This window comes from Sabethes cyaneus, chromosome 3 (assembly GCF_943734655.1).
Source record: "Sabethes cyaneus chromosome 3, idSabCyanKW18_F2, whole genome shotgun sequence".
In the NCBI taxonomy this organism is placed as follows: domain Eukaryota; kingdom Metazoa; phylum Arthropoda; class Insecta; order Diptera; family Culicidae; genus Sabethes; species Sabethes cyaneus.
Genome location: NC_071355.1, coordinates 229,839,110 through 229,852,149, shown reverse-complemented (window position 1 = coordinate 229,852,149; position 13,040 = coordinate 229,839,110). Strand labels below are relative to the sequence as shown.

At 40.9% G+C, this 13,040-nt stretch overlaps 1 protein-coding gene across 3 annotated transcripts; it reads right to left on the bottom strand.

The window, feature by feature from the left end:
- Positions 1-10,752: 10,752 nt before the first annotated feature.
- On the bottom strand, positions 10,753-11,964 carry LOC128741581 (chromatin complexes subunit BAP18). Of its 3 annotated transcripts, none has more exons than XM_053837509.1 (5): positions 11,863-11,964; positions 11,707-11,798; positions 11,549-11,650; positions 11,216-11,465; positions 10,753-11,158 (listed from the first exon to the last, which is right to left on the bottom strand). In XM_053837509.1, the coding sequence occupies exons 1-5, from the start codon at positions 11,878-11,880 to the stop codon at positions 11,042-11,044; spliced, it is 579 nt and encodes a 192-aa protein (XP_053693484.1). In that variant the 5' UTR covers positions 11,881-11,964; the 3' UTR covers positions 10,753-11,041. The 3 variants fall into 3 exon arrangements, with proteins under 3 accessions (XP_053693484.1, XP_053693485.1, XP_053693486.1); XM_053837510.1 differs by having other exon boundaries at positions 10,753-11,125; XM_053837511.1 differs by lacking the exon at positions 11,549-11,650.
- Between the last annotated feature and the right edge of the window lie 1,076 nt (positions 11,965-13,040).

Genomic DNA, 13,040 nt, shown 5'->3' with positions numbered 1-13,040 from the left:
GGCAAATGAAGCGAAGAAAATGAAAACATTTTTTGTTTTGTACGATAAGGTGGCTAAATTAGTCTCGTGCCTAGCCACAACTAAGCAGCGCTGTTATCACTATTAGCAAGCAAACGAATGCCGAAACCGTTGACCTCAGAATGTGTGTGGTTCAAAACGTTGAATCTTTGAGAAATGATATCTTTTTTCAAAAGAAGCAGCTTGATTTATGAATCCTAATCAGGGTTAAATTTAATAAATAATGAATTAGGTACCCTGTTAGTTCAAGTACTCACAGACTGTTATTCAGCATAAGACACATTTGGTTTCAATTGCAAAGAAATGAATATTTCTGGCAAGGAAACAGAGACAGTTCTAGTTTTTCGTTGCCGCCACGAACATCCGAAAGCCTCATTCAAAATGGGTAGCCGATGGGAAAACTTGACAAATGAAAATCGAATATCACGTTCTGAAACAATAGGACACCGCCTCTAGTTTCTGATAATAAAGAACAGAAGTTGGCGATGGTGTCGCATCATGCGCCATGCGAGAGAGTATGCTTCTTGAAACTATCAATGTTTCCCTGTTGAAAACAACAGATGTTGTTACTTTGTAACGCATATTGTACATATTGGAAACAGCTCAATTTTGCGCGACAATAAATTTACTCAGCGCAACAACAGTACTCTCTCCTGCATCTCCGTTTCTTTTGTGTTTATCGCTAATCGCATATAACCTTTGACATCTGAACCAATAAATAGTTGGTAAACATTGTTTTTACACTCAAATCTCGTTTTACGTCCACTATTGGGGGGACGTAAATCAAATCGGTCGTAAAAATGTGGACGTTAATTGAAATTTCGAACGTAAAACGAGAGGACGTTAATTCAAATTTTGGACGTAAAACGAGAGGACGTTAATTCAAGTTTTGGACGTAAAAAAGTGGACGAATTGACATAATTGGTTCCAACATGGAATAACTCGTGATCCTGAGCGTATAGAACGTTGGTGTCTTCGACAAAGTTGCTTAGCAGATCAAGGGCTTTCCGTCGGATTGTATGGATTGTAGAATTGCCTCACTACGTGGCGCTAGCGTATATGTAGTACTCTTATACAGGCTGTATTTTGCGCTGCTGGCTATCTAGAAAGTACGCCTACGCCTCTCCGTTAGCTTCTCCGTTTGTACTCCGCCAAAAATAGTCCATAACGTCTTTCGTTCAAATACGGCAAGTGCACGTATGTCTTCCGTAAGCAGCCGTGCTGTTGTGTAGAGGACCACCCGTCTGATTATCGTTTTGTACATCGTCAGCTTTATGCGGCGGCGAATGCTCCTTGATCGAAGCATCTTGCGGAGAGAAAAGTACGCTCAACTTCCAACATGAATGCGTCGTTGAATCTCCTTACGCATATTATTGTCGGCGGTGCCCAGAGACAGAAACCCAAATATATGAACTCATCGACTACTTCCAGATCCTCGCCGTCACTGTCTGTGGAAGACGAACATGGTTTTTTCTGGAGCCTCTTACTACAGTATATTTGGTTTTAGATTTATAACTCAATCCTCCTAGACTCCGCTTGTAGCCTGGCCTGGCGTTTCTAGTAATGCTACCGAGATCGTCTGCGAAGGCTAGGAATTGGTTACTCTTGCTGAAGTTCCTCTCGTATCGGTGTGTTCGATGTCCGCTAGCCGGATCACACCTTCAATAGCGATGTTGAATCCCTTTGTCGCAACCCTCTGCGCGTTTCGAAAAGACTCGAGTGCCCCCGAAACACGCGCGTAAAACATAATTCGCTCCAGGCAGTCTTGATCAACCGCGTCAGTTTATCTGGAAAACCGTACTAGTGCATTATCTGCCATAGCTAATCGCGCACGACTGTATCGTATGCTGTCCTGAAATCCACGCAAATATGATACGTGGGCACGTAGTCCTTCCGACATTTCTGGAGGATCCGTAGGAGCGCGGACCCTATAAACTACCTACTACTGCCATACGAATTCTCTTGCTACTGTGGATAAAGGGTGTCCCCACTAAAATTGCAACACACAACATTAATTCGCAAAATTCGAGTTTTTATCCGATTGTCATCAAACTTTCAGGGCTTGAAATGAAACAATTAAACATAGTTTTAGCGTTTTTATTTTAAAGGCGCCTCCGTATCCGAATGCCCGTACTTTGGCCTCAACCCCCTCCTATGAGATTTTGCACAACCTCAAAATCGACATGGTTTGCATATTTACCCATACTTTCTTCATTTCTTCAACTGTTTCGACTTTTTAGGATGTTTCAGAAGATTCTGCTTCATAATAGCCTAGTATTTCTCGATTGGCCGCAGCACCGGTGTATTTGAGAGGTTATGATCTTTCGGCACGAAATCGACATTATTTGCCTTATGCCACTCCAGCACGGCCTTTTCACAATGGCATGAAGTCAAATCCTACCAGTAGATCGTAGGACAGTTGTGACACTTCAGAATAGGAAGAAATCGCGGGATGGAGGCACTCGTTCAAACACACCTGTCTATGTTTATGGTACCTGGGCTCGCGAAATGTGTACTCCGCTTTCCATATGAACAAATTGCTTGCTAAATCAATAATTTCACAGGGCAGAGTGCGACATTGTCTGTTTTCGGAGGTTCACTGGAACATCAAACTTATCCTAAGCAGTAGATAGAAGTTGCGATTCCCAACTTTTCTCCGATGGCACAATGTGACAGATTCTGATTTTCGATGTACTTGTGCAGAAGTTTTTCACAAACAAGCTGTTCTTTCGACGGCATTTTTCATATTTTTACGCACCTGATAAAAAGACTCACACAGTATAAACAATGCACTTTGAACTTTCTCCATGCAAATTTTCAATTTATTTTACCCAACGTTTCAAGAGTTAGAGCAATTTGAGTGTGTTGCTATTTTAACGTGGACACTTTAGATGACGGAACAAAATATGTTTGTGGTAAATTCTAATCTCGCCGCATCCCATTTAAAAGGCCTAAAGGAGTCTTCCATTCATTGCTTTACGACTGATTTTGATGTAAGATTTCGTAATGATAGTCCCTTTCCTTTGCGCGTTTTCGCTTCGTATTGCACCGTCCAAGGCAATGTTGAATAACAGATAAGAGAGTATATCCCCTTGCTCAAGTCCATCCAACGCCATGAAACCGGCTGAGGTCTCACCCGCTATTCCGGTGCATAATTTTGACCTATCCTGCGTCGCACGAATCAGCTTAACTAGTTTCGTCGGAAAACCGTGGTCCAGCATTATCTACCTCAGCTCATTTTGTTTGACTGAATCGTACACCGCCTTAAAGCCCACAAACAGTTGGCAAGTTGTACTCCCGGAACTTGTCTAGAAATTGATGCAGGGTAAACATCTAATCCGTCGTGGAGCGGCCCTCATAAAAACCAGCTTGGTACTCACCGACGAAGGACTTCGATAACGGTCTCAGTCTACAGAACGAAATACGAGGGAGCACCTTATAGACAGAAGCTAGCAATGTGCTGCCTCGATACTTGTTACAGTCTAGTCGATATCCTGTTTTAAAAATAGGGCAAATGAGGCCATCCAACTCCTTCATTTCTCCATCCACACCCTGACAATGATCATGATTTGACAATGACAATGATTTTTGGAACATTTTTGTTGCATAATAGTTTATCAAGCGCTTGTTCCACAGGTTTTAATTATACAATGGTTGCATAAGCAACTCTTAAAGCAAAAATGGTTGTTGAGCTGCTTCGTACAGCTGCTCGCTTCTCACTTTTAAAAGTTTAGCCGGGATATTTTCCTTCACGGCAGAATTTTTTAGCTCTCTAATTGCCTCATTAGCCTCCTCTTGTGTTGATGGCTCCACAGCTTGACCATCGCTCACAATTCTTACTCTATTCCTGTTGATCTCCATGTTTACCTCTCTACTCAACAGCGCCTGGAAATGCTCCTTCCACCTGACTGCTAGCGCCGTTTCGTCAGTAAGCAAGTGGCCAGCACTATCATTGCACAGGTATAGCAATATTCCTGTAGCTCACCGTTTTGTAGAAATTCCGTGTGTCATTGCTGGCGAATCGTTTCTCTGTGCCGGATTGATGTAAACAATACCAGATTTTAAACCTGCTGCACTGACATTAGTTTGACTGCCGGTTTATCGAGTCAAAATTCGACAATCCGGTCATGAATTTATCCGATTAGTGGGGCGGGACGATATATCATAATACAAAGATATGACGTAATATGACAACAAACAATGAATTTCTATATGAAGTGAAATGTACATTTTTGTATGTTTTTCTTAAGTTGATAAAACTGAAGTATGAAAATGTATGATATTCTTGATAGTTAGAAATACAATGATAATGATTGTTGCAGTAGAAAGGCCAAGCAACATTGCTAGAAGGATAAACTCACATTATTTTCTTGCGATGAAATTGGTAGAAAGTCATCTCATAAAAAAATTTGGTCGTGCTTCGTTATAACGTAGCTTCGATATAACCTCACGAAAAAAAGTTGCTTTAAATATCGAGGTATTACTGTACTAATATTTGATAATACTTGATAATATTTGATTGTATGATTTATAACGCCTAATATTCATACCACAAAATCGTCAATAATCGTTATACCAATACTTCTGTTAGTAAACTTTTTATAAATTGTCCTCTTTCCTCAACACGTTTTTCTATTCTAGTAGGGTGTTTAGAACATCATTTCCTTGCTTTCTTCTATTGTTTCTTTCACTTTTTTCTCTTAATTCAACAAAAATAGGATAAGGTTTTGACAATGACCACATTGGGAAGTTAAATTATATTGCTCAGAGATTAGAACTGGAATTTAAAAACCACAGCACAAATATTTTCGTACATCAGATGGAATTGACAAAGCAACGATAATCAGCAGTGTTGTTTGTGTTTTTTGGCTTTTCCACGAATTGTTGCAGAATAATATTTTGAACGATTTTTTGGCATTACCGAATCGCGATCATTCAAAACAAGCGTGAACACAGCAAACAAAACACGTAAACAACAGTTACGGTTCGTAAACAAACAGCACACCACCAGCAGTCAGAACCACTATCTTCACAAGTCATTTGTCTCCGCGAATTCACAAAAGCGGGATCAATGCTTCCTCTCGCTTGTGCATAAATATATGTTAACCAATTCAAATTAGATAAACACGGCGGCGAATCCGGTTCAAACCGGCTTCAAAATGTAAATTAGTCTAAATCTCCCGGCAAAAAGCTTCACGCCTTTCAACTGGGATTGACCGAAACCTTCCCTAAGGCGGCGACGGCGGCCGCAGCGGAGGCGGTGGCGGCTGTCAAAACGGCGACACACTTAGCCTACCGCATCGCGGCAGCGGCACCGTATATACGCTTCACCGTGAAGTCATGCGCAGAAGCGCGATGGTAAACACGCGCCAACAAAAACCACCAGCCGAGTCAACCGGGGGGAAAATACGCGAAACCGGCTACACGATCGGATTCGAAAAAAAAAGCAAAAAACAACTCTCAAATCCTAGCACACGCGACACCGGATTGAACCGGTTCTCTTCCGTGCGCCCTCAAAAGACCGGTGTAAACAGAAACCGTAGATCATCGCAGGCCTCTTCGTAAACAGCGACGCCCCCTTCTTCATGACCTCTTTCCCGGCTGTTTGTTTACATGGTTTGCGGTGGAGGTATTTCTCACTCCTGCTCTGCAGACTGGCAGATTGAACCAATTTTGCTTACTTCCAATGGCGGCGCGATTTTGTGCGTTTTAAAGTTGTTGTTTAGTGGAATATTACCGAATGCCCATCGAAGGTCGCCCTGCCAGGCGAGACTCAACTCGCGAAAGACCTTCACCGCAACGTAGACGATCTCTTCTTCCTGTGTAACAAATACCTACTTCTCGCGCGGTGGGCAAGACGGAACTTATTATCGGTTTTGTTACTTTGTTTTATTTTTTTTTCGCGATGCACACAACCGGTGCTGTAGAATGGCAGTTGAGCGAAGAGTGCTGTAAAATGCAATTGCTCATGGGGGGATGTCAGCAGTGAGTGCACGATGTGATCGTGTTTTTGCGTCAACTACATCATCATCACCATCGGTCGAAAGCACCCTGAACAAGGTGAAACCCCGTGATATTTACTCAGCAATGTGCCACTCTTTCCAGACAACAGCTTGTTGGCTCGCTGAGTCTTGAGTAAGCTTCCATCCACAGCACAGTAAGGCCGTTCGTGGTCAAGAGTTTCGGTCACTAAACCTAGCCTAGCAGACATTGAGCGCGGAGGACAGGCAGATCGTTGCTCTCGACTTCTCGACCGAAGGATTGTCAATTAATGTTGTTGTGGGAATAGTAGGCGGTTGTCAAGCGATGGGTAGAGCCAGGCGTTCCACGGTCAACCGGTACCCCCGGATGGAGTCCGGCTAGGTACCTACTCTTGCTTCAATAATTTCCGTAGTTGATTTGTTAATTATTGCAAGAACGCTCTTGCCGGTTTGGGTACCTACGATTCATCAGAAAAAAATATGACTATGATGGGAGACAATTGACACTTACAATTCAGTGAAGGAATGCAAAGCATGCTGGGGGATGACATTCAGCGTTACAAGTTATCTGCGAAGTAAATAATTTTGTTAAAACTTAAGCGGCGACTGAATTAAGATTTTCGATTATTCTAGCGAATTTTTAAATTAACCTGGCTCAGGTCGATGGGTCCAAATTTCGACCGAACTAAAGTGGTCAGAAATTAACCAGAAATGTATTTCGGTTAAATTGAAAGTGTTTGTTTTGCAGGGTAGTCGCACATCGTTTAACATTATACGGATTACGATTCGATCTATCAAACTTCGGAGTAACTTCGGGATAAAGTTAGCACAAATCTGGATTTTTGAAAGAAGAAAACTATCATGCTTGTTCCGAATAAAATATGTATCAGATGAAACGTAGTGGAAAATTTATCGACCGATGCGTAAACAACCAACATACAGACATGTTTTTATCGCGAAACAAAAGACTAAGTTTAGAAAGGAAAATGAGAAGTCAAGGCCTTGCAGGCGCGCGCTAAACATTGAACCACAACAAAATTATCAAAGAATAAGTTCTGAATAACTTACTTTTTATTCGCAAATCGCTTATCTGGTTTGTTGAAAAGTAGATTTCAATAGTTACAGACACTACACAGACGCCATGTAATCAACAAAAAACATACAAAATGAAAACAGAATTACAGAAATAAGGGCACCCGGGGTAAGATGAGCGCCCTAGATTCAACTTCAATTTTTGATATGAAAAAAGATCGTTTTTTCTCGATCTAGCCGTAGCTTAACAGTTGTTTTATTATACATCCTGCTTTACCATACAATTTTGATTTGAAATATTTCAACTTATATTGAAAAAAGTAGAAGTGCCTATGTCTCGGAAAACGCAGGCTTGCCGTAAGACTGCGACTACTGGTACAGTTCCCCCTTTCTAATGTAAATACTATGGACCTTTCTATAAATTTCCTATAAAGATAACAAGTTTTTGCTCGCTCAGGTCGAAATAAGGTACGGAAGTACATTTTCAACCTACTTCTAAATTCAGCCTTTCGCTTTGTTTCACTAAATTAACACTTTGCCGATATACAACTTTAATATGTTATACCTACTTTTTCAAAAATGTATCTAATGTACTGTTTTTTATTGAAAGAACATCAAAACAACCTGTTCTTCTACAAGAACTAGACTCAGGTTGAAAAAAATAGCAGCAATCGCTTAATAATCTTCGAATTAAACGCCGTTTGCTTGGAATAGATACATTAGAATGTCGACGTAAGGTACAACGGACAACAGGCTTTTTTCCATGTGTGGACTCATCACTGCGACCAGTATATAGTTGATCTATTGTGATATCGCCCGGGTGTTTGCTGTATGACCTGCACTGAATTTCTTTTTGCTATAATCGCTATTGAGTGAGCGATATGCTTGTTATGTTTTATGCGTGGTTGTGTGTATTGGAGTTTACTCTTCCTTCAACGCTTGATCTACTTTACCCACTTGATCCTCGCTGCCAGTACTATCCCATATTATAGCCGTCCCTGGCGAGGACTCATACGCTCCTCTGACCAGTACACTTAACTATAGGAGGGACCTTTGCACTGTCAAGAGGCTTCAGTGGGTAAATATATAGAATTCAGCATGAAGGAAGGGTAAAAGAGGGGCCTGAGAATAAATCCATGCTAAAGTCACTTGACATCGAATGACACTTGACACGACCACTCGCTTGTCAAAGCAGACTCGGTAACCTTGCGGCTACGGAGCCCCCCTTCAACAGGCTTTGTTTGTGGCCAAACTGTTAAACGGCGAAATTGATTCACCGAAATTACTGTCGCTTATGAATTTCCGTGCACCTGAAAGGACTTTTAGGCCTTCATCGTTGTTGACTAACCTGTTTCACCGTACCGTATTTGGCTGCAACGAACCAGCTACATCGTGTGTCAGAGTCATGGCCCGACAACGTCACCTTCAATTGAAAATCATCAATCAACAATGAAGCAATGAAACTTTGGTCTCAACTGAAGGCTGAAGCAGTAGTGCTTCGCTCCAAAACTTCCTTCAATCAGCGTCAGTGAAACGGGTTTCACTTCATCATGACGATCGGTTTCAAAGTTTCATTTGTGCTTTTCTATCAAATATTTAGTAGAAGGCCGGCAACTTTGAATGCAAATGAATTGAATTTGAGTAGCATTTCCTACATTGTAATGCATATCATAATTAACCTAGTCAACATCGACAAATCGTGCCTGATTTTCAGACGTCGTCCCTTGAAACAATCATCAACTTCAGCTGAAGCTTGCTTGCAACGTTATCCGCCGATTGGAGAATTCCGAACGTTAAACTTTAAATCCGTACTGATGCACGCCAGAGAAACGTGGTGCGTTTAAGTGGAAACAACGTAAAAACTGCAGGTATTTATTAATCGCTGCCTGCAATATCATTCATGCCTGGTAGTCTGACAACTGGATATCCAATGAGGAACTCCATCGTCGATGTCATCAACGGCCAATATCAACAGAAATTCGAGAACGTAGGTGGAAGTGGATCGGATATACCTTAAGGATAGGAGCGAACGAGATCTACTGAGAAGTACTCGTCTAAAATCTGCAAGCATGACGAAGAAGACGCGGACTCAGAAGCCAATTAACGACATCCGGGCTGTAGACGAGAGCCTGTCCTGGCGAAAAGTGAAAGCCATGGCGGGTAACCGTCGGCAGTGAAGATCGCTGATTTCATATCTTTGTTCTGCCGAACCGACGGACATAGACACATATAAGTAAGTGAGTAAGTTATAAAATCATCTGGTATTCCCATCCATTTTTATTACAATTTTTGTATTTTAGAGAAAAGTCGAAAGTCAATGGAACCGATGGATTATGGGCCCGATTTAAAAAAAAGATTAGGTCAAGCACGAGTTAATTGTTGACACCAAGAGCCCGTACTCTTAGCCGCGTGTGTAAGCGAGGGCGTAAGAAGAATGAAGAAGACAGTTTTTTCATGGGTTTTCTGTCAAATTTTCTGCAATCCGTATGCATTCACCCCTATTGTGTATTTCGAACGGGTTGGTTTTTCGAAAGAAAGTAAATGGTATTCTTCATTCCGCCAGCAAAAACAACTCGTTCAAAACAAATCGAATGACTTAAAGATCCGTTCGAAATACAAAATAAGGGTGATTGTGTCTGGGCCTTTAGCTTGCCTCGTGAGTGGGCTGGGCAGAGAAACGCTACAAGGATGTGCGCTCACGAGTGTGTCGGTAACAGAATGTATGCATATAGTACCAGCATTTATTTGTCGTACATTTTTGATAATGGAGTGAGCATTGGATTCTATGCTTCTTACACTCTTTTTTTGTACCTGTATCTGCTTCTGTGTGCGGTAAAGACGTACTCTTTTTTTTGGAAAATTGGATGAACTGGAGAATTTTCGAGACACTTCCTCACTTTCCAAAAAGAGTTTTCACACTCGCTCGCGGGCATCGTTTGCTTATTGTTCGTTTTGCAGCCTTATAGGGTAAGGCGGGGCTAGACAGGTAACGGGGCAAGATGGGTCAATTGTAATAATTTGAAAGTTTCAGCTTAACGAGTGAGTTCGAAAACGGACACTGATGAAGCCTGCAAGTTGTAGGCGAAATACGTATCTGTCGCGAAGAAATATATATATACCTAGTAGAATTAAATTGGATAAGTTTTCTTTTATTTAGTTTCAGGTTTTGTATTCTACTTAGACGCTACAAAAACTTCAGTTTCAGTTTAATCCAAGCGGTCAACATCCCTTAGCTTCAAATTCTAGGGAACCCAAGATCCGTGCTTTTAAATATTTACCAGCGCATGTATTCCCTGGTAAATCGCCTCGATTCTGCATTCCGATCGGGCTCGTTCCGATCAGTAACGTCCCGATCGACCTGTGTTATAGCATACCGATCGAAGCGCAATTTCTGTTCGGATCCTGCTCCGATCGGTATGCAGAATAGAGGCGAACTTGACGATTTGGCACGGATTCTTATCGAGCAATGCCTCCAATTCGGCCACTTTTGAAGGTTTCTGGCCTTTCCTCACACGGACGTTCGCAAACATCGAAATTCAAGGCACGTGGTTCAACTTAGAATAGCATCTCCCTGATCTTTTGGAAGCTTGCGATACACTTTGAATGAAAGAAAGTAATCAATATTTCAAATACTCAAAATTAAAACAAGATGTCCACGGACAACTTTTAGTGACATAAAGTAAAAATTATAAATTTTAAGTTTAAAATTCAAATGCTGCGTACAAATATCTTTATTTCTAGTCATCAGCGTGATTTACAAAGATGCCATCAGCAATATTTGCGAGCAACATTCCGAAACTTCCAGCTACTCTACACAGCTATTGGCTACAAAATTGTATAAACCATGAACAGTTACCAAAAAAAAAACCTGATCATTGGATGTTACATTTTTCACTCACTAACAAAGAATTAACCGATACACGATATACTTAGACGACCAAACAGAAGATGCGAAAAACTAGCGGTGTCTACCCGCGCGGCGGAACACCAAAGTAAAAGGCCACCTCATCTCATCCGGCTACCTCCTCCGCACCGGGCTCGAATTCCAGCTTGACTTCCGAGCCAGCCAGTCCTTCGACGTCCGCTTCCGATTCCTGTACATTTAATCGATTGAGAGTCATCATCATCTGAAAGTGGAGACAAGTGATCTTTCAAAGGCAAAAATATCCCACCGGAAGACTTACATTCGAAGGTTTGTTCAGGTAGCCTGCATCCCCCGTAGATTCGCTATCTTCCTGTTTTACAACCAGCGTCGGTTGCTGATCTGTTCCACTCGCCATCGGTTGTTGTGCACTTTGCTGCTGTTGTACTAGAATGGCCTGCGGTTGCTGCTGTTGCGATGTGGCAAGTTGATGCTGCTGCGTGGGTTGCTGTTTGATCTGAATTCCGGCATCTTCAAAAGCCTTCTTTTTCAGTGTCTGTCGAATCTGTGATCTACAACGGAATTGAACCGTAAGCGTATCTCCTTATATGACAGATGAAGAAGTAGAAAGCGCGAAACAACTAAATACACTTACACCGTCCGTCCCTTGATGCGTTGGCTGACTTTGTTGAGGTCTTCGCTAAAGCGCGTCACAGCCGAGCGGAGCATTTCTATTTCTTCATCTGTCCATTTACTCCTAAGTAGTAAAATGTCGGTTAAATAATTTTGGTGTGAGGATATTGACATTCTTACCCAGTTGGCGAGTCTGACGACGGATGCAGCTGCATCGTTAGTTCGCCCAAGCGATTAAACGCGGCGCCGGCGGCCGTGAAGATTTCCCCCACCTATGAATAAACCATATTTTATTCGTAGCACACAAACACTTAATTTATACAAGGGATCACTCACTTTTGTAGCGGAATTCATACTAAAATCTGCGACTGTTTAATACTTTTCTGCTAAATTCACTTTTCTGTAAACAAACAATCACTGTTAGCGTTTTAAAAATCGATTTGCACCCTTTGCATCAGAAGATGAGAAGAATGTGAGTTGATAGGGCAGCTGTCAAACGACCCGGGAACAAAATCGAGCAGTTTCGAGAAGTGCAAAATTCACGATTCACCCCACGCTTACTCACTAAAAGCGCTGTGTGAGAAAGACGATTCCCGAGGAAAACATGTACATAAATTCGTATTGCATAAATACCATAAATTAAGCTCAAACATTAGCTTTTTTAAATTAAACAATAAATGTTATGGAGTATTTTGTGTGTACCGTTCACAAATTTAAATTTTATTTGTATTATTTCGATTATGCCAGGCAGTAAAAAATGATTCAGATGCTTGTAATATTTCAGGTGAATTTTATGTTTTTCGGTGTTGAATTCATAACAGATGTTTTCCACATTTTTCTCCATCACGTGCAAAACTATTTGCAAAATGTGCTTTTTTGAATGAATAAAACAATTTTGCAGATATGAAGTGTTTTTTAAATTATTTTTAAAGGTATATTCCAACCAATTTACAGGTGAAATATTTTATTGAGCTCAAACTACCATCATAATATATGAATCTACAAATGGCTAAAAAACAAAAATAAGTTTGACCGTCTCTGGAGTACATTTTTTTTTTGAAATTAAAGATAAGAGGAGAAAACTTTTTTTTCGATTAAATTCCACTATCTTTTTTTGTTTTAATTAATTTTTTAATTATGTTTTTATAAGAAAATTTCAAGATTTGGTACTCGAAAACCGGCGAAGCGTTGTATTGCGCTAAAAGTTCTAAAAGAAATAACCTTTGTAGCTTACTGTTAGTGTTTAATACTTTGCGAATATCGGTTTCACTTTGCTGCCTGGGATAAAACACATGTGAAGCAGGTTATACACAGAAGTTCTTCAGTTGATATTAGCCGCATTTAAACTACGAAAATATAGATCTTAGATAAGGTTGCAGGGTAAAAATAGCAGTACTATTGTAGCATAACCTACATGGATAAAAGTAATCCTAACCTATTAGCTTATTACTTTTAGCACTTTTTCACACGACTAACTCCTAAACTTTCTTCTCCACGAATATCTCCCCCGTAAC